Raw genomic sequence first — 26,089 nt, 5'->3', positions numbered from 1 at the left:
TCTCTATAATTAGCACTATCATCTACTGGCATCTAGTGGACAGGAGCTGACTTACAGTCAACACTCTACAGCTAGGCTGGCACTGTTACGTGTCTCAAGAACTGTATTTACAGAGTCATCAAGGATTAGTTAAATCTAAGCCTATGACACATAGGTCTGCTCGTCAGGCCTCACTTCCTAGGTCTAAAAAGAACAACTTGCACCCCATGCTTTCCTGTTGGAAGTCATTTTCACACCATACACCTTACATTAGGTAGGAGAGACTGAATAGCTAAGGAAGTCCAGACTATAAAAACAAAATCAGTTCTGCTGAAACAATCATCCAGAGCACTTAGGGGCTAAATAGAGCTATATTTTGTAATTTTACACCCTAATTAAGGCTCCTGGGACTAATCCCCAATGAATACTATGGGGCATATACTTCCAACTAAGCATGCCTCGTATTGTATTGCATGAAAGGTCCTTAAGGGAATAATTGCACCCACTCACCCTGCCTTGCCTTGTTAATTTCTGTAAGGAGTTTTGTGCCCTTGAGCTTGTAAGGAGTGCCCCAACGTGAGAGCCTGAGTGTATAAAAAATATCTCTGCATCATTAGAACAGACATTCAGTTGGGATAAACAGAAGAAGAAGAAGAAAGTTGGATATTTCAAAATAGAATTGAAGGGATGGGCTGATTTCTTAGCATATACCCAAAGTGTATTTACAAAGCGGCCTACAACTGGTTTGAATCTCTCTGAAATACAGTGGTACCTTGGGTTACAGACGCTTCAGGTTACAGACTCTGCTAACCCAGAAATAGTACCTCAGGTTAAGAACTTTGCTTCAGGATGAGAACAGAAATTGCGCGGCAGCGGCCCCATTAGCTAAAGTGGTGCTTCAGGTTAAGAACAGTTTCAGGTTAAGAACGGACCTCTGGAACGAATTAAATACTTAACCCAAGGTACCACTGTATTATGATAAAATTTGTATTGTGGAGTTCTGGGCAGTGATTGGACACTGGCAACTCTTTTCCATATGCTATTGAAACAGTGCGTCATCTTACAATGTTTCAACAACCAACTAACCAGCCTCATTTTAAACTTAATATTGACTCACTTTAAACCTGGGATTCAGAAAAATGGTTAAGACTCAAGCATGCATGTTTTTGAGGGTTCCACAGACTGATACTCAAAATCCCAGTACCGTGTATTTGGAAAGTAAAGCACATGTGGTACACATATGAGAGCCACCTTTAAACATTCTGCCATTAGTAAACTTGTACAGGATTGCTCCGAAAGTGGCTGGCAGAATGCTAAACCTGTCTTGTCACTTTCTCTCACCCTAGAATAGTTCTGCTATAAAATGGATGAGTGGTTTTAATGTTCTCCTAGCTTACACAGAGGACACAAGCACTGCAACCCGTAAATGCTAATACAGAATTGGTGTAAAATAACTTTATACAGTGGTGCCTCGCAAGACGAAAATAATCCGTTCCGCCAGTCTCTTCGTCTAGCGGTTTTTTCGTCTTGCGAAGCATCCCTATTAGCGGCTTAGTGGATTAGCGCTATTAGCGGCTTAGTGGCTATTAGCGGCTTAGAAAAAGGGGGGGAAAGGGAAAAAACTCGCAAGACGTTTTCGTCTTGCGAAGCAAGCCTATAGGGAAATTTGTCTTGCGAAGCGCCTCAAAAAACGGAAAACCCTTTCGTCTAGTGGGTTTTTCATCTTGCGAGGCATTTGTCTTGCGGGGCACCACTGTACCAGCTTTGACCTACCTTTTAGTAATGACAAATGTTTCAATACTGCCAGTTGGCACTCCATCCGCAGAGTAGGGCTGGGATGCTGGTCAACTGGCTGCCTATTTGATTGGGGCCAAATATTATGTGAAGTTGAGAATACCCTGGCATAAGTGGCAGCTAACCTTTATTATTACATCATGGAATCGTTCAACAGGAATGGCAGGAGTGAGGGCACCTTCCTTCACCTTAGAGGCAGCACCTGAACTCTCCACCTGCCTCTCACATATTCTGTATTTAAGGGGAAGCCTGCATTGCACTTAAACTCCTAGAGAGCATCTGCTCTCCTCACTTTCCAATTAATGTACATGATTTAAAATTTCCCAGTACCTCTGAAAAGGTACTTAAGAATTCAAGAGAGAGGATGTCATAGCCAGCACTGGCTCCAATAATGGAGACCTACTCTATCAATTCAATTTTTACCCTCCATTAAGCCAGCTATTGGTATAAAGTACTGTGCAAAGGGAGGAATCTTGGCCAGGGCAGAAATGCTCGAAAACAACCCTGTTTGTCCTTGTAGGCCTCAAGAAAACTTGACCTACTTGAAATAAGTAAAAGTATGTTGCTGGCTGCTGAATTTTAATTGGAGTTACAATAAAAGGCTAGTAGAAGGCCATCTAGCAATAAAAGAAATGTTGCATGTTGAAGGCTTCATCTGCACGTTGCAACATTATGAGGTCAAGGTTAGCAGTGGTAGAATGTACTGCACAACTTTAGGCTGCGGGGAGGGGGAGGTTGTCAGATTTTGAATGTGACCTGGTTTTAAAAATTAAAAAAACAACAACTCCACCCCACTAGCAGACAACTAGCACAACAGCAGAGAGAAGGCTGGGTTAGAACTTTTCTCCTTAGTGTGATAGTGTGTTTGCTTGTTACTTGATTACTCCTCATCTGCAATTACACAGCCTATTTTATCCTATCATGATTCTGCCACCTCATTCTGCTGCGTAGGTAGACCAGACCTAAGGTCAGATTTAGACATAATATCAGGTCTACAAGAAAAACTTATGCCGTACATTGTTCCACACAACTAGCTTCCCTAAACTGAGAAGAGAAGGAGCCCAGGGCAGCAAGTGCAAATTCTATCAGTTCCCAGTTAGCATGAGAGGAATATGTCAAACTTCATTTTATATAATGCAGCCATTTTAGTGCTAAACTTGAAAAACTACCTGGGCAGAAAAGCAGTATATAAATCCAAAAAGTGAATAATGAACTGTTTTGAATGGAATGTGAGTGACGCTTGCCGGGGTCATTGATAGAATCACAGAATTGCAGAGATGGAAGAGACCCCCAAAGGTTATCTAGTCCAACTCTCTGCAATGAAGGAATCACAGCTAAGGAATCCCTGACAGAAGGCTAACCAACCTCCATTTAAAAACCTTCAAGAAAAGAGAGTCCACAGCCTTCCATGGTAGTCCGTTCCACTGTCAAACAGCTCTTACTGTCAGAAAGGTCTTCCTGATGGTTGTCAGAATATCCTTTCTTGTCATCTGAATCCACTGGTTTGAGTTCTACACTCTGGAGCAGCTGAAAACAACTTCACTCCATCTTCCACGTGACAGCCCTTCAGATACAGTGGTGCCCCGCAAGACGAACGCCTCGCAAGACGGAAAACCCGCTAGACGAAAGGGTTTTCCGTTTTGGAGGTGCTTCGCAAAACGAATTTCCTATGGGCTTGCTTCGCAAGACGAAAATGTCTTGCGAGTTCCTGCGGGTTCCCCCCCCCCTTTTTCTAAGCCGCTAAGTCGCTTATCTGCTTATCCGCTAAGCCGATAAAAGCGCTAATCTGCTAAGCTGTCAATGGGCTTGCTTCGCAAGACGAAAAAAACGCTAGACGAAGAGAATCGCGGAACGGATTAATTTTGTCTTGCGAGGCACCACTGTAATCTGAAGATGGCTCTCATGTCACCTCTGACTCTTCTTTTTCAGGCTAATACACCCAACTCTTCCGCATGCGGCTTGGTTTCCAGACCCTTGATCATCTTGATCGCCCTCCTCTGCACACGTTCCAACTTGTCAATATCCTTCTTAAATTGCGGCACCCAGAACTGGACACAGTATTCCAAGTGTGGTCTGACCAAGGCAGAATAGAGTGGTTCTATGACTTCCTTGATCTGGAAAGTGTACTTCTGTCAATGCAGCCTAGAATAGCATTCACTTTTTGTGATGCTGCATGACCCTGCTGACTCACATTAAGCTTATGGTCCACTAAGATCCCCAGATCCTTTTCACATATAAATGTACAGTGGTACCTACACACACGCTTCAGGTTACAGACTTCGCTAACCCTTCCATGGTACAGTGGTACCTCGGGTTACATACGCTTCAGGTTACAGACTTTGCTAACCCAGAAATAGTGCTTCAGGTTAAGAACTTTGCTTCAGGATGAGAACAGAAATCGTGCTCCGGCGGCAACTCAAACCAATGGCTTCAGGTGACAAGAAAGGAGAAAGGAAAATATTATTTTGGGTTAAGAACTTTGCTTCAGGATGAGAACAGAAATTGTGCTCTGGCGGCGCGGCAGCAGCAGGAGGCCCCATTAGCTAAAGAACAGTTTCAGGTTAAGTACGGACCTCCAGAACGAATTAAGTACTTAACCTGAGGTACCACTGTACTTACACAGCTCAGGACCTCAATACCTTAAGGACGGCCTCTCCCCATACAAACTGACCCAGACCCTGCAATAGTCATCTGAGGCCCTTCTCTATGTCCCCTCTCCCAGAGAGGTTCAGAGGGTGGCAACAAGAAAAGAGGTCTTTTCTGTGATGGCTCACCATCTGTGGAATGCTCTCCCCAGAGAGGCTCGGCTGGTGCATCATTACATGTCTTTAGACACCAGGCAAAAGCATTCTTCTTTACCCAGGCCTATGGTTATTAAAAAATCTATGGCCTGCAAAAGTGTTGGGGATAGGACTCTTGTTATTATTATTTTACTTTTTATTATGATTTTATCATTGATATTGTGTAATACGTTTCTAATGTTGTACACCACCCTGATCTTTTGATAAAGGGTGGTATATAAATTGAATTAATAGTAATAACAACAATAGTAGAGTGGTACCTCGGGTTACATACTCTTCAGGTTACATACACTTCAGGTTACAGACTCCGCTAACCCAGAAATAGTGCTTCAGGTTAAGAACTTTGCTTCAGGATGAGAAGAGAAATCATGCTCCGACGGCAGCAGGAGGCCCCATTAGCTAAAGTGGTGCTTCAGGTTAAGAACAGTTTCAGGTTAAGAATGGACCTCTGGAACAAATTAAGTACTTAACCCGAGGTACCACTGTACTGGTAAGCCAGGTGTCCCCTATCTTATATTTGTGCAGCTGGTTCTTCCTGCTTAAGTGTAGAGCCTTACATTTGTCCCTATTGAAATTCATCTTGTTAGCTTGGGCACAGTTCTGCAATCTCTTAAGGTCATCTTGAATCCCAGTTCTGTATTCTGTGGCATTAACTACCCCTCAATGGGCACACAACTTGAGGGGAAGGGAAAAGACTTGCACCCTGAACACACTGCATAAACAGCTTCTGTGTCATAGGGAAAGGTCCCTTGGGCATTAATCTAAAACATGCAGTTTTGCCAGTTGCCGGGGAGCAATACTATTGAGTTTATGCCCTCTTTCTGACCTTCCCAGGGGTGGGACGGGACAGATTTGGCTGGCTTTTGTGGGTGACAGGATGCAGAATGAGATGGATTTCTGCTGTAATCCAGCAGCGCTCTTGTGTTCTTACGGATGCCTGCTGTGTCATTGTTTTTTTTTAAACCACACACATCACATATCAGGTGCCCACTTCAAAGATCCGGATGAAATATACAAAAGAGCTGGCTGGCTACGTCACTCTGATTTTAGGATTTTTGCCATACTGCTATGGGTGGTGCAATAGGGGACTGTCGCATTTGCTCTGCCTCTTCACCCGCCATTCATTTTCTTTTATTTGAGTGCAGTGGGGGCTCAAAATCCTTTTAGATGAGGGCGGCGGGGAGGGTGATAATAACAATACAACAACACAATAAGAATAGTTTGCACTCAACTCATGATGATACACGGATATAATACGAATAGGGGCTCATCCCTTTAACAAGTGGGGGGCTGTAGGTTCTCACACTTTATCTCAGACTCCCTCCGTCCCTTTTTCAGGTAGAAAGCTGGGGCTGGGCATCAATAACAGTAATACTACTACTACTAATAATGGCATACAGCAATGTGAATAAAATTGTACTGGACTCATCCCTTTAACAGGTGTGTCGTGGGGGAGGGGGGACCCCTCTGCAGGTTCTCAGCTTCATCTCAGACCCCCCTCTATCCCATTTTCAGGTAGAAAGCTGGGGCTGGGCATCAATAACCCTAATACTACGACTAATAATAATAATAATAATAATGGCATACAGCAATGCGAATGAGATTGTACTGGACCCATCCCTTTAACAGGTGTGGTGTGGGGGAGGGGGGACCCCTAGGCAGGTTCTCACCTTTATCTCAGACTCCCTCCATTCCCTTTTCAGTTAGAAAGCTGGGGCTGGGCATCAATAACACTAATATTACTAAAAATAATAATAATGGTAATAATCTTCTTTGGCGATCACTCGTAGCTGAGTAAGACTGTTTTCCATACAGCAATGCGAATGAGATTGTAGTGGACTCATCCCCTTAACAGGTGTGTCGTGGGGGAGGGAGGACCCCTCTGCAGGTTCTCAGCTTTATCTCAGACCCCCCTCTATCCCCTTTTCAGGGAGAAAGCTGGGGCTGGGCATCAATAACACTAATACTATGACTAATAATAATAATAATGGCATACAGCAATGTGAATGAGATTGTACTGGACTCATCCCTTTACCAGGTGTGTCGTGGAAGATGGGTGACCCCTCTGCAGATTCTCAGCTTTATCTCAGACTCCCTCCATTCCCTTTTCAGGGAGAAAGCTGGGGCTGGGCATCAATAACACTAATATTACTAAAAATAATAATAATGGTAATCTTCTTCTTTGGCAATCACTCGTAGCTGAGTAAGACTGTTTTCCATACAGCAATGCAAATAAATTGTACTGGACTCATCCCTTTACCAGGTGTGTCGTGGAGGATGGGGGAACCCTCTGCAGGTTCTCAGCTTTATCTCAGACCCCCTCCATCCCCTTTTCAGGTAGAAAGCTGGGTCTGGGCATCAATAAAACTAATAGTAATAATAATAATAATAATAATAATAATAATAATAATAATAATAATAATAATAATAATGGTAATCTTCTTCTTTGGCGATCGCTCATAGCTGAGTAAGGTTGTCTTCCATACAGCAATGCGAATCAGATTGTAATGGACTCATCCCCTTAACAGGTGTGCCGGGGGGGAGGGGGGGGCCCTCTGCAGGTTCTCAGCTTCATCTCAGACCCCCCTCTATCCCCTTTTCAGGTAGAAAGCTGGGGCTGGGCATAAAACACTAATACTACCACTTATAATAATAATGGCATAAAGCAGTGCAAGTAAGATTGCACTGGACTCATACCTTTAACAGGTGTGCCGGGGGGGGGAGGGGGGACCCCTCTGCAGGTTCTTAGCTTCATCTCAGACCCCCCCCCCCTCTATCCCCTTTTCAGGTAGAAAGCTGGGCCTGGGGTTCAATAGTAATCAATAATGGTGGTGGTGATGCAATCGGATCGTCCCTGTGACGGGGAGGGGGCTGAAGGCTCTTACGCCCCCCCCCCACTTTTTGAAGGGAATAATATTGGGGAGGGGGTCAGCCCCCCCAGCACCTCATACCGCCAGCCAGGCCCCCCCCCCGTCCATTATTATTATTCCTATTACCGTGAATTTATTTCTCACCCTAAGGACCCAGGGGGTGGGGGGGGGCGAGGGGGCACTTACCGCCCGCAGGAGGAGGCGGCGGCGGCCTGCCGGGCCCCTCCGGGGGTCTCGAGGAGAGGCGCGCCTCCCTCGCTTCTCCTCACAGGCGCTCCCCCCGCGGCGGCGGCGGCGCCGGGCCTCGCCGCTTGCTGCTGCCGCCGCCGCCTCCCCTTCCTCCTGAGAGGGGGCTTCTCAGCCAGGGGGCCGCTCTCCATGCCGGGCGAGACCAGACTCGCCTCCGCGGAAGCCCGGGACCAGAATGGTTAATGGCGGCGGCTGAGGGAGGAGGGCCGCCCGGCCGCCTCGCCACACAAAAAAAGCCGTTTGAAAATGGCGGCGGGAGCCGCGCCGGCCAATCAGCGCCGCCGACGGCCGGTTGCTAGGAGACGGCGCGAGGGGGGGGAAGAGGCCTAGCTGCCAGGCCTGAGGCCTTCTTCGCTTTGGGGATTATTTATTTTTCCAAAGAATGAGGGTGGGTTGTTTTCCCCCTTCCTCGTATCGCCTCGTCTCGGGGAATGTGGAAGGAGGAGGATTAGGCTCCAGAAATGAACTTCCTACGTGTTTCAGTGGGTCTACTCCCGAGTAATGTGTATTATGTAGTTGTTTGTGCACGTCTGGCACGTCTGGTGGCTTACAGATAAAAGACCAGAACACAGCTAAAATCATAAGAAAAAGACGATTATAATATGTTATGTTATGTTATGTTATGTTATGTTATGTTATGTTATGTTATGTTATGTTATGTTATGTTATGTTATGTTATGTTATGTAATATAATATAATATAATATAATATAATATAATATAATATAATATAATATATAATATACACACATATTTTGTGTGTGTATTTATTTTTTTCCATAAAATGCCTCATTTGAGAATTCAGCTCCCATTATGGCAGCATCCATGGTTTCCATCTCCTCCACTAGTGTCCAGTTTAATAATAATAATAATTTATTTGTACCCCACCCATTTGGCTGTTACCCCAGCCACTCCGGGCGGTTTCCAGCATATATAAAAAAAATGTTTTACTATAACATTCAACCTTAAAAAGCTCTATACAGCACTGCCTACAGATGTCTCCTAAAAGATACAGAATTACTCAAAGCTAAGAAATGAATGCTGGTCTGGGAAAACCTTTGCTAGGATAAACCTGCAGACAAGTTTATTCTGCTAGTTGATTAATGCATTTATAGTTCACCTCTACTCCAAGGAGTTCAAGGTGGTGTACGTTGTTCTCATGTTGCATGCAACATTATATATTGCATCTATTGTCGGCATATAACCAGTGCTTGGAGATGTGCAGTGTTCAAGGTGTTACTATTTTGGACCAGTTTACCTGCAAGTTCCCCTTAGCCCATAACATGCCCATCTGGCCACTTGGATCTGCAGAACTGGCGCTGCTTAGATTCGGTTCTCCACATCTGCACACTAGTTGGCGATATATTTATTTTTTAAGTCCTAATATCCAGTTTTGCCTAACATATTTTTTTTTGCCAAGCAACTTCCCCTGTAGCCTTATGAGGCTTTGCCCTTGGGTGGGAAAAATATTGCACCTGGGAAAGGGAAGTGGGAGTCAACAGACGCTCAAGGAATAGTTTCGGAGAAAAGGCTTTTATTTCTACCATCCATGAACTGGTAGAAGGAGCAAGTGTGATAAGTCACAAAAAGCATGCACGAGTTCACAATCATGTGCACAAGCATATATACCCATTCCAGATCCCTCCCCCTTTCTCCTCCCTAGGTGAGGTCACCTGTCCTCACCTTCCTTCACCCCAACATTTATATTCGCACTTTACCCTGCTGTGTGCATCTTAGTACACATGACTTGGCTGGAGAACTGCCAAAAAGTGTGGATTTTGGAGGATGGCTGCATTGCGGTTTGCACATTGCTTAAGAAGCTATGGTTTTCCCAGTAGAGATGTATGGAAGTGAGAGCTGGACCATAAAGAAGGCTGATTGCCGAAGAATGGATGCTTTTGAATTCTGGTGCTGGAGGAGACTCTTGAGAGTCCCATGGACTGCAAGAAGATCCATTCTGAAGGAAATCAGCCCTGAGTGCTCACTGGAAGGACAGATTGTGAAGCTGAGGCTCCAGTACTTTGGCCACCTCATGAGAAGAGAAGACTCCCTGAAAAAGAGCCTGATGTTGGGTAAGATGGAGGGCACAAGGAGAAGGGGACGACAGAGGACAAGATGGTGGGACAGTGTTCTCGAAGCTACCAGCATGAGTTTGACCAAACTGCGGGAGGCAATGGAAGACAGGAGGGCCTGGCATGCTCTGGTCCAGGGGGTCACGAAGAGTCGGACACGACTAAACGACTAAACAACAACAACAAGTGTGAACTGAATCAATTTTCTCCCACCTCCCTGTCTCATTATGGAGCTATGGTCTGCCCCCCACCCCATCACCTGTGAGGCAGGCCTGTGTCAGGTCTGCATTTGGTACAGAATACCCCTTTCTTTGGAGGAGGGCTGGTAAGGTGGTCTTTAGAACTGCCTCCTGCTCCGTTTCTGCATTTTTCACCTACTCCACCCCCATGTGTTACATGTCTGGCCAAAGTCTGAAGGCTCCTTTCAGGTACCGGAGCAAATCTCTCTTGCTGGAGTGAACAGCTTTGGCAAAGAACCACCTGACTCTGGTTTCATTTCTCCACAAAAGGGCAAGGAGTGGAGGGGGGAAGCAGTAAATGAATGTCATCTGGTGCAAAGCAGTTTTGACTGGTTCAGTTATTTTAAGCCAAAGTGTACAGTTTAGAATCTCTGTACCAATGCTAATGAGTTTTGTTTATTGCTTGGCATGCGCACAGGGCCATTCTAACTACTCAGAACACATTTCTGCAAAGAAACTCCACTGCAATCTTATAATGGGTTGACATGTTTGGCTGACTTACCCTCTTACCGGCTAATATTTCCCATTTTTCCCACTGTAAACATTTGCATCTGCAGCCTCAAGGAGCCCCAAAACTGATGTCTGTAGCTCATATTTGTCTGTACCGTTGAAGGTACAGTGGTGCCTCGCAAGACGAAATTAATTTGTTCTGCGAGTCTCTTCGTCTTGCGGTTTTTTCGTCTTGCGAAGCACGGCCATTAGTGGCTTAGCGGATTAGCGCTATTAGCGGCTTAGCGGCTATTAGTGGTTTAGTGGCTTAGAAAAAGGGGGGGAAGGGAAAGAACTCGAAAGAACTCGCAAGACGTTTTCGTCTTGCAAAGCAAGCCCATAGGGAAATTCGTCTTGCGAAGCACCTCAAAAATGGAAAACTCTTTCGTCTAGCAAGTTTTCCGTCTTGCGAGGCGTTCATCTTGCGGGGCACCACTGTATTGCTGGATGCGTATAAGTATTAGGAAACAGACAAATACTGAGCCAGCTTTCCAGGGTTTCAGGACAGACAGCTCTCCCAGCCCTTCCTGGAGAAGCCAAGAATTGAACCTGAGTGTGTCTGCATGCAAAGCAGATGCTCTACCACTGAGCTACAGTCCTCCTCTTGATCTAACATGGTTCATCTTAGGTCCTTAAGGAACAATTTCTCCTAATCTGAGACATCTAGCTTCCTTTCCTTTAATATCTTCCAAGATGCTGGTTCATACCTTATTAGCCCGATCTGTAACTCCTTTCAAATATTAGTGAAGGCCGACTGCAAGTAATTTAATCTCACTGAACCCTTCAGAAATAGCTGGGAGTTTGCAGAATCATTTTCCATCCGAGCTCTGGAGATTTGTGATAATGTGGAGGGCATGAATCTGGAACACTGTTGACTAAATATAAGAAAGAACTTTCTGACGGTAAGAGCTGTTCAACAGTGGGATGGTCTCCCTTGGGAGGTGATGAATCTTCCTTCCTTGGAGGTTTTCAAGCAGCGGTTGGATGGCCATCTGTCATGGATGCTTTAGCTGAGATTGCTTCATTGCAGGGGGTTGGACTTGATGACCCTAAGGGTCCCTTCCAATTCTACGATTATATGATTCTGCTCTTCCTTGGATAAAGTCGGTTAGCGTTCTTCCCTCCACTTTTCTTGCGCTGGGAGACAAGTTCTTGTGTCACTTAAAGCTCATTCAGAGAACTTTGGAGGATAGATGGCGGCAAGAGCAAACTTGAAGAGGGGTATTTGACGGGCAAAACTGGTCTATAGGCAGAGGATTGAGGATAATTTAAGGAGTAACAACACAAGACAGATGTGGCAGGGGATTCAGCATATTACCAACTACAAACCTAACCTTGGTGCTGTCGACGGTGACCCTTTGCTGGCGGAGGAGCTTAACTTCTTCTTTGCTCGCTTCGAGAAGGAGCCACCTGAGACGCCGGTATTACAGCCACCAGCCCATAGGGGCCCCTCATTCACTGTAGAGGAGCATGAGGTGAGACAGGTATTGAGGATGGTGAATCCGAGGAAGGCTGCTGGACCTGATGGCATCACGGGAAAGGTGTTGAAGGGCTGTGCGGATCAGCTGGCGAGGGTATTTACTAAGATCTTCAACAAGTCCTTACACCAGTCTATTGTCCCACCCTGCCTGAAGTCGTCAACTATTGTTCCTCTGCCTAAAAAATCCACAATCAGTAGTCTGAACGACTACAGACCAGTTGCACTGACTCCAATCATCATGAAGTGTTTTGAGAAACTGGTGCGCCGTCACATTATTTCCTGTCTTCCATCAACTTTTGACAACTACCAGTTTGCATACAGGGCAAATAGATCCACGGAAGACGCTATCACTACCACTCTCCATGCTGCTCTGTTCCATCTGGAGCAGCCGGGGAGTTATGTGAGGCTGCTGTTTGTGGATTTTAGCTCTGCTTTTAACACTATCCTCCCCCATAGACTGGTGTCCAAGCTAGAGGCGATTGGACTCTCCAACTCCACCTGTCTCTGGGTTTTGGACTTTTTGTCAGAACGTTCTCAGAGGGTTAGAGTAGGGTCACATATGTCCACAGCCCTTAGCCTTAACACCGGCTCACCACAGGGTTGTGTGTTGAGTCCCCTGCTCTATACTCTCTATACGTATGATTGTACAGCCATTTATTCCAGCAACAAAATCATCAAGTTTGCTGATGACACTACGGTGGTGGGGCTCATTTCAGGAGGGGATGAGTCCGCCTATCGGGACGAGGTGGAGCGGCTTTGTGCTTGGTGTGGAGAGAACAATCTGGCTCTTAATACGGCTAAGACCAAGGAATTGGTGGTGGATTACAGGAAAAAAAAGGCGGACATTCAGCCCTTGTATATCAACGGGGAACGGGTGGAGAGGGTGGCGGAATTCAGGTTTTTGGGAGTGACTATCGATCAGGGCATGACTTGGAGCGCAAATACCACTGCTCTGGTGAAGAAGGCCCAGCAGAGAATTTATTTCCTCAGACTTTTAAAGAAGAACAATCTGAGTGAGAGACTGCTGGTGTCCTTCTACCGAGGCTCCATAGAGAGCATTCTCACATACTGTATTTGTGCCTGGTTCTCCAGCTGTACAGCTAGGAAGAGGAAGGTGCTCCAGAAGGTCATAACCACAGCCCAAAGGATTATTGGTCATCCCCTCCCATCTTTGGAAGAACTGTACGGTTCCCGTTGTCTTAGGAAAGCAAACAATATCCTGCAGGATGCATCTCACCCGGGACACAGTCTGTTTGTACTACTGCCTTCTGGCAGGAGATACAGAAACATCAAGTCAAGGACAAATAGACTGAAAAATAGTTTCTATCCAAGAGCTGTGGCCTTCTTAAATGCAGTAACTCGATAGTGTGACCTGGGAGTTTGATGGGTGTGGGTGTGGGTGTGGCTGGAATGTGGTTTGTTTGGTTGTTGTTGTTGTTTTGCTTTTGTTGTTTTTAAGGGATGGCATCCAATTTCGTTGCACTTGTGCAATGTTGCACTTGTGTAATGACAATAAAGAATCTATCTATCTATCTATCTATCTAGATGCGGGACAGCTTAGAAATTCGTAGCATTTTAAAATCCCTGGTGGCTGGCAGGGCTGGTGTTTTCATAAGTTGCTTTCTGAAGGTAGTGCTGCTCAAACTATTCAGATGCCCGGGGGCCAGCAGCAATAAACATGCAGAGATAACTTCATCTGATGAGGGTGGAAGCTGGTCCATTAGGGCAAATCGAACGCTGTTCCTACCAACAGCCTGGGCTCACTTGCCTGCTTCCATTTTTAATAGACGGGGAGTGGCTTTGCCTGCTGTTGGCTCTGGCTTCACCTTCTGTTGGTCTCCATCTTCCCCGGTCCCTTGTTGTTGTTTAGTCGTGTCCAACTCTTCGTGACCCCATGGACCAGAGCACACCAGGCCCTCCTGTCTTCCACTGCCTCCCGCAGTTTGGTCAAACTCAGGTTGGTAGCTTCAAGAACACTGTCCAACCATATTCTCCTCTGTCGTCCCCTTCTTCCGTTAACTAAACAGAACTCCTGTGTTGGTGGCTACAGAGGTGTACCATTTCAAAAAGACAAATTGAGTATGGCACTGTGGCTTGTCAGACAATGGTACCCATTGAGACGTCTGCTTCTTGGGAGAAAAGCAGTGACAAACCTAAACAGCACCTTAAAATGCAGAGACATCACCTTGCCGACAAAGGTCCGTATAGTTCAAGCTATGGTTTTCCCAGTAGTGATGTATGGAAGTGAGAGCTGGACCATAAAGAAGGCTGATCGCCAAAGAATGGGTGCTTTTGAATTCTGGTGCTGGAAGAGACTCTTGAGAGTGTCCATGGACTGCAAGAAGAACAAACCTATCCATTCTGAAGGAAATCAGCCCTGAGTGCTCACTGGAAGGACAGATCCTAAAGCTGAGGCTCCAATACTTTGGCCACCTCATGAGAAGAGAAGACTCCCTGGAAAAGACCCTGATGTTGGGAAGGATGGAGGGCACAAGGAGAAGGGGATGACAGAGGACGAGATGGTGGGACAGTGTTCTCAAAGAGACCAGCATGAGTTTGACCAAACTGCGGGAGGCAGTGGAAGACAGGAGTGCCTGGAGTGCTCTGGTCCAGGGGGTCACGAAGAGTCGGACATGACTAAACGACTAAGTAATCGACAACAAAGTAATCATTAATCACTCTTAAAACATTGCTCTCCAATACCTCTTGAATATCACTTTGCCTGAGAAAAAAACAAATCTGACTCCCTCCCAAATCTACAAATCTACACAACACACAAGGAATACATATTCTGGATGGATCAGAACTAAACGACCCAACCAGCTCAGCACTGACTAACAAGAAGCTCTTTAGACACTCATAGCACAGATATAAAAGTTCTAGTCTTTTCTTGTTCTCTCTTCCTGCACCTGATACTCAGGTATACTACCTCTGAAAACTGAGGTGCTTTTAGCAATCACAGCTAAATCCACTGGCTCAGAGGCACCCCAAGGTCAGGTTAATCTGGCCCCACGATTTGCAGGATGGTCTGATGCTGCTTTAAATGCCCACAGAGGGGAAAAAATAGGTTTAATCCGCAGGCATGCTGGCAACTGCTGGATGACGAGTAACAGCCCCCAGTCCAAAGGGGGAAGAATGCGCACCAAGATCTAACTTCAAACATTTTGCAGTTATTGTTTACATAGCGCCATTGGCGCGCCTGCTTCTTTGACATGTTTCAGCCTTGGCACCAAGGCAAACTGTGAAGATCGGGCCCTGGCTTGAGCTAAACCATAAACACAGTCTGTTTCAGCTCCTTTCGGGCAGCGCATTTGGACACTGCTGCCTGTTTGGAGTAGAGATTATAGCATTTGGTGCATGCTTCTATCTGCACGCTGCACTGCCAACCCCTTTTCAGCTCTGCTTTAATGGAATAGCATTGGAAGTTAAAGTCATGCGAATCTTGCAGATACAGCTCTAAACTTTCAACTCCCCCTCCTCCTCCCTGCTATGGCGTCCAGATTAGGATGCTGTTAACCCTCTGCTTCAAGCCATTTTACTCACCGCTAATAACATCTGAAAGGGATGCGGGTGGAGCTGTGGGTTAAACCAAAGAGTGTAGGGCTTACCGATCAGAAGGTCGGCGGTTCGAATCCCTGCGGCGGGGTGAGCTCCCGTTGCTCAGTCCCTGCTCCTGCCAACCTAGCAGTTCAAAAGCACGTCAAAGTGCAAGTAGTTAAATAGGTACCGCTCCGGCGGGAAGGTAAACGGCATTTCCGTGCGCTGCTCTGGTTTGCTTCCAGGTCATGTGGCCAGCATGACTAAGCCGCTTCTGGCAAACCAGAGCAGCGCACGGAAACAAAAAGCTGGCTTCATCATCCTAAAGCAGGTTCATCATCATCCTAATTTATTATTTATACCCTGCCCATCTGGCTGGATTACCCCAGCCATTCTAGGTGGCTTCCAACAAAATATTAAAATACTGTAATGCATCAAACATTAAAAGCTTCCCTAAAAAGGGCTGCTTTCAGATGTCTTCTAAAAGTCTGGTAGGTGTTGTTCTCTTTGATATCTGGTGGGAGGGCGTTCCACAGGGCGGGTGCCACCACTGAGAAGGCCCTCTGCCTGGTTCCCTGTAACTTGGCTTCTCACAGTGAGAGAACCGCCAGAAGGCCCTCAGCGCTGGACCTCAGTGTCCGGGGAGAATGATGGGGGTGGAGACACTCCTTCAGATATACTGGACCAAGGCCATTTAGGGCTTTAAAGCACCAACACTTTGAATTGTGCTCGGAAACGTACTGGGAGCCAATGTTGGTCTCTCAAGACAGGTGTTATGTGGTCTCGGCGGCCGCTCTCAGTCACCAGTCTAGCTGCCGCATTCTGGATTATGGCTGAACGTTTATAGAAAGCATTCTATAGAAAGTTCAGCCAGAACAAAAGCAAGAGTAAAGAAACATGCCATCAAACATTCTTAAAAAGGGAAATTTACTCTGGTACGTTTATGATCCAGATAGGCTTTTTACTGAGAGGAGATGGAGGAGGAGTTTGGATTTGATATCCCGCTTTATCACTACCCTAAGGAGTCTCAAAGCGGCTAACATTCTCCTTTCCCTTCCTCCCCCACAACAAACACTCTGTGAGGTGAGTGGGGCTGAGAGACTTCAGAGAAGTGTGACTGGCCCAAGGTCACCCAACAGCTGCATGTGGAGGAGCGGGGAAGCGAACCCAGTTCCCCAGATTACGAGTCCACCGCTCTTAACCACTACACCACACTGGCTCTCTTATGCAACGGGATGCAACGGATACAATGGAAACAGCAGCAGAGCAATTCCGCAGCCAGGCACACAAGTGGCTCTGCATGCGCCCTGCAGGCAGGATCAATCTGCGCATGCACATACACACACACACGGGTTGCCAGGTCAGGAGCATCCCAGCCCCTGAGATTTCAGGGCCCAAACCTGAGACCCAGTCACAGGCGACAGGGCCCTCGAGAGTCTATGCAATAATTTGCAGAGATGAGTGTGAATCATAGCTGTCAACCGTCCCTTATTGGGCAGGAAAATCCCTTAGCCAAGCACTGTGTCCCGCTGCTGTCCCTTAATGATGATGTCCCTTAAATTTCCCGGGTTTCAAAGGAAGCAGCTTCTCTCCCTCCCTCCCTCCCTGCCGGCCAGGGAGGAGGGGGGCTCCAACTGTGTTGCTTTGCTGCGTTACTCACCCAATAAGGAGTCTAAGAACGACTGGGGGGTGGAGCTTGCATGCCTTGTGCCGATCAAATTGGCCGCGTTGCCTGGGGACTCACCTTTGCTCAGCACTTCCCAGTGGAGAGGTGACGGTGGTTTTCCTTGCTGCATCCCCTTTGCCAGGTTGCTGCGCTGTAGGAACCACCGCTTGAGGCTTCATTTGGCTGCTAGCTGGGCTTTCTGCCTTTGTCTCAGAGGGGCTCAGAAGTTGAACATACCTGTGCCCGGAAAATCCCTTATTTTGGCTGCTGATCCCTTATTTCCGAGGCTGCTGGTCCCTTATTTTCAAATCTGTAAGTTGACAGCTATGGTGTTAATTGGGTGACGGGAAGAATCTGTGCAGTAATTTGCACCAAGCTCCTGCAGGACTGAAGATGGCAAGCTGCACACAGTGTCTTCTTAAGCAACTTTTTTAAAAAGGAGCATAAAAAGTAGAAAAAAAGAAAAGAGAATCAAAGTTACAAGACAGTTTCTTTTAAGACATGCTTTAATATTTAGCATTTATACAAATCCGGGGTGTGCAAAGCTTCAGGATCCTTGCAAGAAGCCAGGAAGATTATCCCTTGATGGCAGATATGTGAGGGTTAGAGCAGAAGAAGGTGGAACGTTTAATGTCTTACCCAAAGCCCCCACTATGAGTTTGCAGCAATAAAGGCAGCGTTAGGACCGGGGGCTGCCCGATTCACCGTTCAACCTTCCTGCAAAAAGGCAGCGCCTTTCCAGGCTTCAAAACAGATGGTTTTAACTTAATCCTTGGAAAGAAATTTTCTGGCTAGATGCCGTTCAAATTGACAAGAACAGCGGGGGCTGGCTCAATGGTTTTGACTCATACAAAAGAATCTTTCGGTTGGGAAAGCCATCACTCCCTTATAAGTACTTGTAATCAGAGTCCTTTTACTATATACATTCTGCGCTTATGCATGCTTACTCATGAGCAGCAAACTCCTATACATACTCCTACTCGGAGTTTGATGGGATGCACTCCTAGGTTATGTGCCTATGGGATCCCGCCATAAGTCCCACAACATTCGGGGAGAGGGGTTTACTCCCAAGAAACTAATTGTACCGAGAACTGCAGTCTTATATATGCAGCCTGATTATTGCAGTGGGTTCTTTGTGTAAGTGTCAGTACAAGCGACGGCAGGCTTGAGAACTAAAGCCAAATTTTTAGAAAATCTTGGGTCAGCGCTGCCTCAGAGAGAGACCCTCCAAAAAGTTTTCATCTCATTGTATAGAAGAGAAGAGATGACGAGTTAAAGCTTGGTTATAGAGCAGCCTTTCTCAACCTGTGGGTTCCCAGATGTTGTTGAACTACAACTCCCATCATCCCTAGCTAGCAAGGCCAGAGCTCAAAGATGATGGGAGTTGTAGTCCAACAACATCTGGGCACCCACAGGTTGAGAACAGCTGTTATAGAGAAACATTTTTGCCTGGTGCCTAAAGATGTTTAAGGAAGGCACCAGACAAGCCTGGCTGGGGAAAGCATTCCACAACTGGGGAGCCACCATTGAAAAGGCCCCGTTCTCGTGTTACCACCCTCCAGACGCCTCGAAGAGGAGCCACACAAAGAAGGGCCTCAGGGGATTGCTGGGTCTGGGTCATTTCATAGCCAGCAACATTAACCATTTGCTTTAAATCGTTGTTAAAAGATGTATTTTAAATTGTTGTAACCCACCCTGGGTTGTAATTGTAAATTGTTGTAACCCACCCTAGACAGCATCTTAAAAAGCAGAGACATCACCTTGCCAACCAAGGTCCATATAGTTAAAGCTCTGGTTTCCCCAGTAGTGATGTATGGAAGTGAGAGCTGGACCATCAAGAAGGCTGATCGCCGAAGAATGGATGCTTTGGAATTCTGGTGCTGGAGGAGACTCTTGAGAGTCCCATGGACTGCAAGAAGATCAAACCTCTCCATTCTGAAGGAAATCAGCCCTGAGTGCTCACTGGAAGGACAGATCCTGAAGCTGAGGCTCCAAGACTTTGGCCACCTCATGAGAAGAGAAGAAGAAGAGTTTGGATTTGATACCCACTTTATCACTACCCTAAGGAGTCTCAAAGCGGCTAACATTCTCCTTTCCCTTCCTCCCTCACAACAAACACTCTGTGAGGTGAGTGGGGCTGAGAGACTTCAGAGAAGTGTGACTAGCCCAAGGTCACCCAGCAGCTGCATGTGGAGGAGCGGAGATGCGAACCCGGTTCACCAGATTACGAGACTACCGCTCTTAACCACTACACCACACTGGCTCTATAGTTTCAGAGTCGCCCCATCATGAAGCACCTGCCTCAGGCAGTGGAAGTGCAAGGAGCAGCACTGTGCCCGCCCCACCACTGTTGGCAGAACTATTTAGTTCTGTGTAACTCACTTTTGACAAACCTAGACAGCATCTTAAAAAGCAGAGACATCACCTTGCCAACAAAGGTCCGTATAGTTAAAGCTCTGGTTTTCCCAGTAGTGATGTATGGAAGTGAGAGCTGGACCATCAAGAAGGCTGATTGCCGAAGAATGGATGCTTTTGAATTCTGGTGCTGGAGGAGACTCTTGAGAGTCCCATGGACTGCAAGAAGATCAAACCTCTCCATTCTGAAGGAAATCAGCCCTGAGTGCTCACTGGGAGGACAGATCCTGAAGCTGAGGCTCCAAGACTTTGGCCACCTCATGAGAAGAGAAGACTCCCTGGAAAAGACCCTGATGTTGGAAAAGATGGAGGGCACAAGGAGAAGGGGACGACGGAGGACGAGATGGTGGGACAGTGTTCTCGAAGCTACCAGCATGAGTTTGACCAAACTGTGGGAGGCAGTGGAAGACAGGAGTGCCTGGCGTGCTCTGGTCCAGGGGGTCACGAAGAGTCGGACACGACTAAACGACTAAACAACAACAACTCACTTTTGATGCCATTTAAACAAGTGGCCGTCTCTGCTTGACAAGCTAATGAATGCACACTTTGCGGAGACCTAATAACTAGCTAGCTTGCTTGCTTGCTTATGTGATAGCTACATACAAAGAGAGAGAGAGCTAGCTATAGAACAGCTGTTTGTATAACACAGGAAGTAGGTGGTTTCTTCACAGGAAGTCACTGCAAACAGGAGGAGACCAAGCTGCATGGGGGGGGGGATGCAGAACTGCAAGGAGGAAGGAAATGTCCATGCCAGAAGGACAACAACTGCCTGAGAGGCTGTCCACGATCGTACTCCTGTTTCTGATAGATGCTCTGCTGAATCTGTACATTCGCAGCCTTTCATCCAAGAGCGGGCATAGGAAGATCTCTGTTGGATCAGAAACAAAGGTTCTCATCGTCCTATGAGCCTGGCTGCAGGATCCGACCAAAGGAGGTCCATCTAGCCCAGCACCCTGTTCTCAGCGTGGACAAATGTCTCTGGGAAACCTGCAAGCAAGACCTGAAAACCAGTAGACACTGAGAGACAACAGGACTGCTCAAGATGCCCCAACTATAAAATTGGAGAAATCGAGAGATATATAGCCACACCAGCAGGATATCTCTTCTTTTTCGTATCCAAAAATGCAAGAAGGGCTTTTACACTCGCCAGAAGCTCAGCTCTGCCCTCACCGGTCCTGGAAGGATCCTTTAAAAAAGTCCCATATGCTCAGAGACTTTGCGCCTGTTCACTGGGGGAGATAGGAAGCCCAGAGCACTTGTTCTTTAGATGTCCCTTTTATGAAAAGGCACGTTGTGAGACCATTGATCCCCTGCTGATGAGGCTCGCTGACCTCCCGGAAAAGCAAAAAATTGACCTTTTCCTGTTAGGCAAAGATCCTAAGACGACCCGGATGGTCACCAGATTCTGTGTACAGATCTGTAGGCACAGACCACCCCCCGACCCAAACTAAATTGTTAAGAAAATCCCCAAACTCGGTTCCATGGGAGACTCTGGGTCATCTCTCTGCGGTAGCTTATCTTAAAGTTTTAAGTGTCTATACGCTTACCGCATTTATAAATTTTAAATTTATTGTTGTACATTGTTTTAAATGTTTGCTTTCCTTCTGGGATTGTACCCCAAGTGTGTTTTATAAGCTGGTCTCCGACGGTAATAAATTATCTATCTATCTATCTAGCCATTGAGGCTAGCACCCCATTACTCTCCAGCATTCCTCGGATGAAAATAGGGCCATTTCTCACTCCCTGCAACTGACCCTCCTCAATCCCCCATTTTGGTGCCCCCCCCGGAGCATTTCCTATCAGAAGAAGGGCAAGTGCCATCGTCGTTACACCAATGGGACACAGCAGCCACTACAAGCTGCCCAAGGGAGGAGGCTGGGAAGCAAAGGCCATGGGGAGGCAATGGGATGGCTCCATTGCAGCTGCCACAACCGCCGTCGCTCGGGACAAGTGCCAGCTCCTCCTTCTCCTTGTGTGGGGGGAATAAGGACATTCCGGGATCAAATCAGAATCTGGGATGGCTTCCGTAATTCCAGGACTATCTCTGGGTAAAAGGGACACTTGGAGGGTACCGGACGCATTCCTAGCCTTTTGAGCCTCCATAAATTTCTCTAGCCCTATGCGGCCTAGGACCCTCGTACCTACGGGACCGCCTCTCCTGGTATGCCCCGCGGAGGACCTTAAGGTCCACAAATGACAACACTTTGGAGGTCCCAACCCTCAAGGAGGTTAGATTGGCCTCAACTAGGGCCAGGGCCTTTTTGGTACTGGCCCCGACTTGGTGGAACGCTCTGTCCCAAGAGACTAGGGCCCTGTGGGACTTGACATCTTCCCGCAGGGCCTGCAAGACAGAGCTGTTCCGCCTGGCCTTTGGTTTGGACTCAGTCTGACCCTTATGTTTCCCTCCCCTTATGATTGATTTATGGGCTACTTTTAAAATGAGGCTGTATTTTAAATTGTATTTTAATCCATATTTTTAAAAACTGCCCCCCCATTATGTTTTATTGTAATTTTATTGCTGTTAGCTGCCCTGAGCGAGGCTCTGGCCGGGGAGGACAGGGTATAAATAAATTTATTATTATTATTATTATTATTATTATTATTATTATTATTATTAGTCCTTTTAGAGCTGTCCAAGTTGGTGGCCACCACAACCTCTTCAAACTGTTTGAGATGCTTACATCAGTCGGGAGTCAGCCCCAAATCTTGCGGGGTGGGACATTCCACCCCAACCTTTTTCCAAAAGCAGCTTTCATACTTCTCAGGTGCATACATCTGAAGCACACTGAAAGCTCATATACCCAACGCCGGAAGCAATGTGCTTTTAAATGTATTCGGTGTATGCAGCCCTTATTGTATTCAAGAGTCAACTGTTCCTTGCCGTACGGTTCATGGTAACCACCTGGGAATGTTCTTCTGGAATCTCCTTTCTTGTTATTTCAACCTGTCGGATTGGCTCCCACCCTCTAGAGCAGTGTTTCCCAACCTTGTGCCTCCAGCTGTTTTTGAACTACAACTCCCATCATCCCTGACTAGCAAGACCAGGGGCAAGGGATGATGGGAATTGTAGTCCAAAAACAGCTGGAGGCACAAGGTTGGGAAACACTGCTCTAGAGCAGTAGAAAAACAAGCTTCCTCTATCTTCCATGTGACAACCCTTCAGATATTAGAAGATGGCTATCGCTTTTGAATTCTGGTGCTGGAGGAGACTCTTGAGAGTCCCATGGACTGCAAGAAGATCAAACCTCTCCATTCTGAAGGAAATCAGCCCTGAGTGCTCACTGGAAGGACAGATCCTGAAGCTGAGGCTCCAAGACTTTGGCCACCTCATGAGAAGAGAAGACTCCCTGGAAAAGACCCTGATGTTGGGGAAGATGGAGGACACAAGGAGAAGGGGACGACAGAGGACGGGATGGTGGGACAGTGTTCTCGAAGCTACCAGCATGAGTTTGACCAAGCTGCAGGAAGCAGTGGAAGACAGGAGTGCCTGGCGTGCTCTGGTCCAGGGGGTCACGGAAGAGGCGGACACGACGAAACAACAACAATCATATCATCTGTCTCCTGTTCTCCAGGTTAAATACCCAACTCCCTCAACTGTTCCTCATGCAGCTTGGTTTCCAGACCCTTGATCTGCAAGGATAAATATCCTTCTTAAACTGTGGTGCACAGGACTCTAGGTGGGATCAGACAAGAGCAATACATGTTTTTATACTTCTGTTCTTTTTTTATGTGTAAAATAATTTAATTTTATTTTTAATTCCCCCCTTTCCTTTATTTTATTATTAAATTCATATTAAACGTTAGTTACTGTATAATTTCAGCACTGTACATAACATAGGTAAAGGTAAAGGGACCCCTGACCGTTAGGGCCAGTCACGGACGAATCTGGGGTTGCGGCACTCATCTCGCTTTACTGGCCGAGGGAGCCGGCGTACAGCTTCCGGGTCATGTGGCCAGCAGTGGCGTAGCATGGGGGGTGCAGGGGGAGCTGACCGCACCGGGCGCAACATCTGGGGGGGCGCGTTCGCCGCCTCCGGAGTCGCCGAAGAGCCTCGGGCGCAGGCTATAGCAGAGCCCCATGTCTCGTGGAACTGTCGAGCTGTGCGCGCGTCTGGGCTGAAGGCGTCCGGCAGGCAGCAGCTCTCAGCGCTCGCCGCAGTCCCCACGCGTCAGGGCCACGGAGGGCACGCCAGGCAGCCCCGCCGCCGCCGCTGCTGCTGTAGCTGCTGGGCCATGTTGCATTTTCCTCACCTCTCTGCCCTCCTCCTCCGGGCAAGCGGCGTCGTTTGGGTGGCAGCGCCAGTGGCAACTCACTTCAGATCACCTGACACGGACCCGCCGCCACCGCCGTGGCTACCTTAACGTAAATACCCCAGCCCAGGCAGCAGCAAGAAGAAGCTGGCAGCGCCGGGTTAGGGGGCGCAAATTACTTGCCTTGCCCCGAGTGCTGACAACCCACGCTACGCAGCTGGTGGCCAGCATGACTAAGCCACTTCTGGAGAACCAGAGCAGTGCATGGAAACGCCATTCACCTTCCCGCCGGAGTGGTACCTATTTATCTACTTGCACTTTGACGTGCTTTCGAACTGCTATGTTGGCAGGAGCAGGGACCGAGCAACGGGAGCTCACTCCATCACGGGGATTCGAGCCAACAACCTTCTGATCGGCAAGCCCTAGGCTCTGTGGTTTAACCCACAGTGCCACTGCGTCCCTTGTACATATCATATTAAATATACGGATTCCCCACATCTAACCCTATACCCTATTCACCATTTACCCAAATACACGTGACGTCCCTCACCCACACCCATGATGTCCTTCTTGCTACATTAAAACTCTATCATATCACTGTGCTTGTATTTATTCATCACATTAATCAATCCTCTCTTCCAGAATCATTGCATCTTAGCTTAATGAACTCAATCAGTACTTACCCAAAGATTTCCATTGAACTAATATTGTACCATATATTCTTGAACACACTTCCATTCCTTTCTTAATTCTTGTTTAGATTGCATTCTAATTAGAATTTATACTGCTGTTCTATTGGCTCTGGTCTATATTTATATTTTAAGGATATATTTTGTCTTTTATATGGCACACCACTTAGACTATAAGAGCAGCTTGACAGTGGAATGGTAGTGGATTCTCCCTCAATGGAGCTTTTTAAGCAGAGGCTGGATGGTGTCCTAAACTGGCTGGGTGCAGTTAATATTTAAATCTTAGAATAGCTTTGGAAGTGGATATGGGCTGTAGGGTTAGAAGTAGAAGATAGTGTATTTTAAAACAGTAGTATTTGTAAGTGATAAAATGTGAAGTTTTCTATGGTTAAAGTAAGTGTGATTTTAAAAAATGGTTAGAAATTATGATATATGTAAACTGCTAAAGATGAAGTACAGTGGTACCTCGGGTTAAGTACTTATTTGTTCCGGAGGTCCATTCTTAACCTGAAACTGTTCTTAACCTGAAGTACTTCTTTAGCTAATGGGGCCTCCTTCTGCCGCCACGCCGCCGGAGCACGATTTCTGTTCTCATCCTGAAGCAAAGTTCTTAACCTGAAGCACTATTTCTGGGTTAGCGGAGTCTGTAACCTGAAGCATATATAACCTGAGGTACCACTGTAAAATGAAAATCAGATAGGTGGGACGTGGGGAAGCCCACCTAACAATGTTTAGAAAAATAAAGATAAGACAAGAATCTGTTGGTATTGTTTGTTTTTCTGTTTGTGTTCTTTATTTGTGTTATAAAATGAATAAAAAAAATTGGGGGGGAAATTAATAGACCGGCTGGATGCAGAGGAATGGTGGGAGGCAGCAACTGAGGAAGAAGGTTCAGAGCTTGGGGATTGGTGGTGGGGCGACCATGAGTGGTCAGAGGGAGCAGACTGAGAGGAGGAGAAGGAGGTGTCAGAAGCTGAAGAGGTAACAGGGTTTAGTGCGCAGGAAGAGGCTGTGGCAGAGAAGTCCAGAATCGGAGGCAGAGGTAGAGAATGGAGAGGACTGAGGGAATCCAGAGGCAGAGATGAGGCAGGTTGGTGAAGAAGCCTGGGTGTCTCCCCCTCCTGCTGCAACCAGCTCCCCTCTTTTCTGGTCTGCCGGAACCAGAAGAGATATGAAGAGAGAGGAGCAAAGGCAGGCATGCTGGCGTAGTCTCAAATTGCTTGGGAACAACCCAGAGGAGGAGGAGACTTAGACAACTGTTGGAAGGTGGGGAACTTCAGTCCCTACAACTGCCTCATCATCATCATCATCATCATCATTTTATTTGTAGGCCGCCTTTTCATAGTGAAAACAATGCTCAAGGCGGCTTACAGCACGACAAGATTTACAGTCACACCTTGGGTTACAGCTGCTTCCGGTTGCGTTTTTTCGGGTTGCGGACTGCCGAAACCCGGAAGTACCAGAACGGGTTACTTCCGGGTTTCGGCGGTCGCACATGCGCAGATGCGCTAAATCACACTTTATACAGGACTGAGGCATGTGGAGGATTTAATAGATTT

At 46.9% G+C, this 26,089-nt stretch overlaps 1 protein-coding gene across 1 annotated transcript in view; it reads right to left on the bottom strand.

Moving 5' to 3' along the window:
• NET1 (neuroepithelial cell transforming 1) overlaps positions 1 to 7,897 on the bottom strand; it is a 67,907-nt gene extending 60,010 nt beyond the window's left edge. Inside the window, exon 1 of the mRNA XM_081879902.1 lies at positions 7,631 to 7,897. Coding sequence (XP_081736028.1) covers positions 7,631 to 7,824 — 194 coding nt within the window. The 5' untranslated portion in view covers positions 7,825 to 7,897. The remainder of the gene's footprint in view (positions 1 to 7,630) is intronic.
• Between the last annotated feature and the right edge of the window lie 18,192 nt (positions 7,898 to 26,089).

This window comes from Podarcis erhardii (genome assembly GCF_964252035.2).
Source record: "Podarcis erhardii genome assembly, chromosome: 10".
Classification (NCBI taxonomy): Eukaryota; Metazoa; Chordata; class Lepidosauria; order Squamata; family Lacertidae; genus Podarcis; species Podarcis erhardii.
Note: the sequence above shows the minus strand (reverse complement) of the source record. Positions and strands in the feature narration are given on the sequence as shown.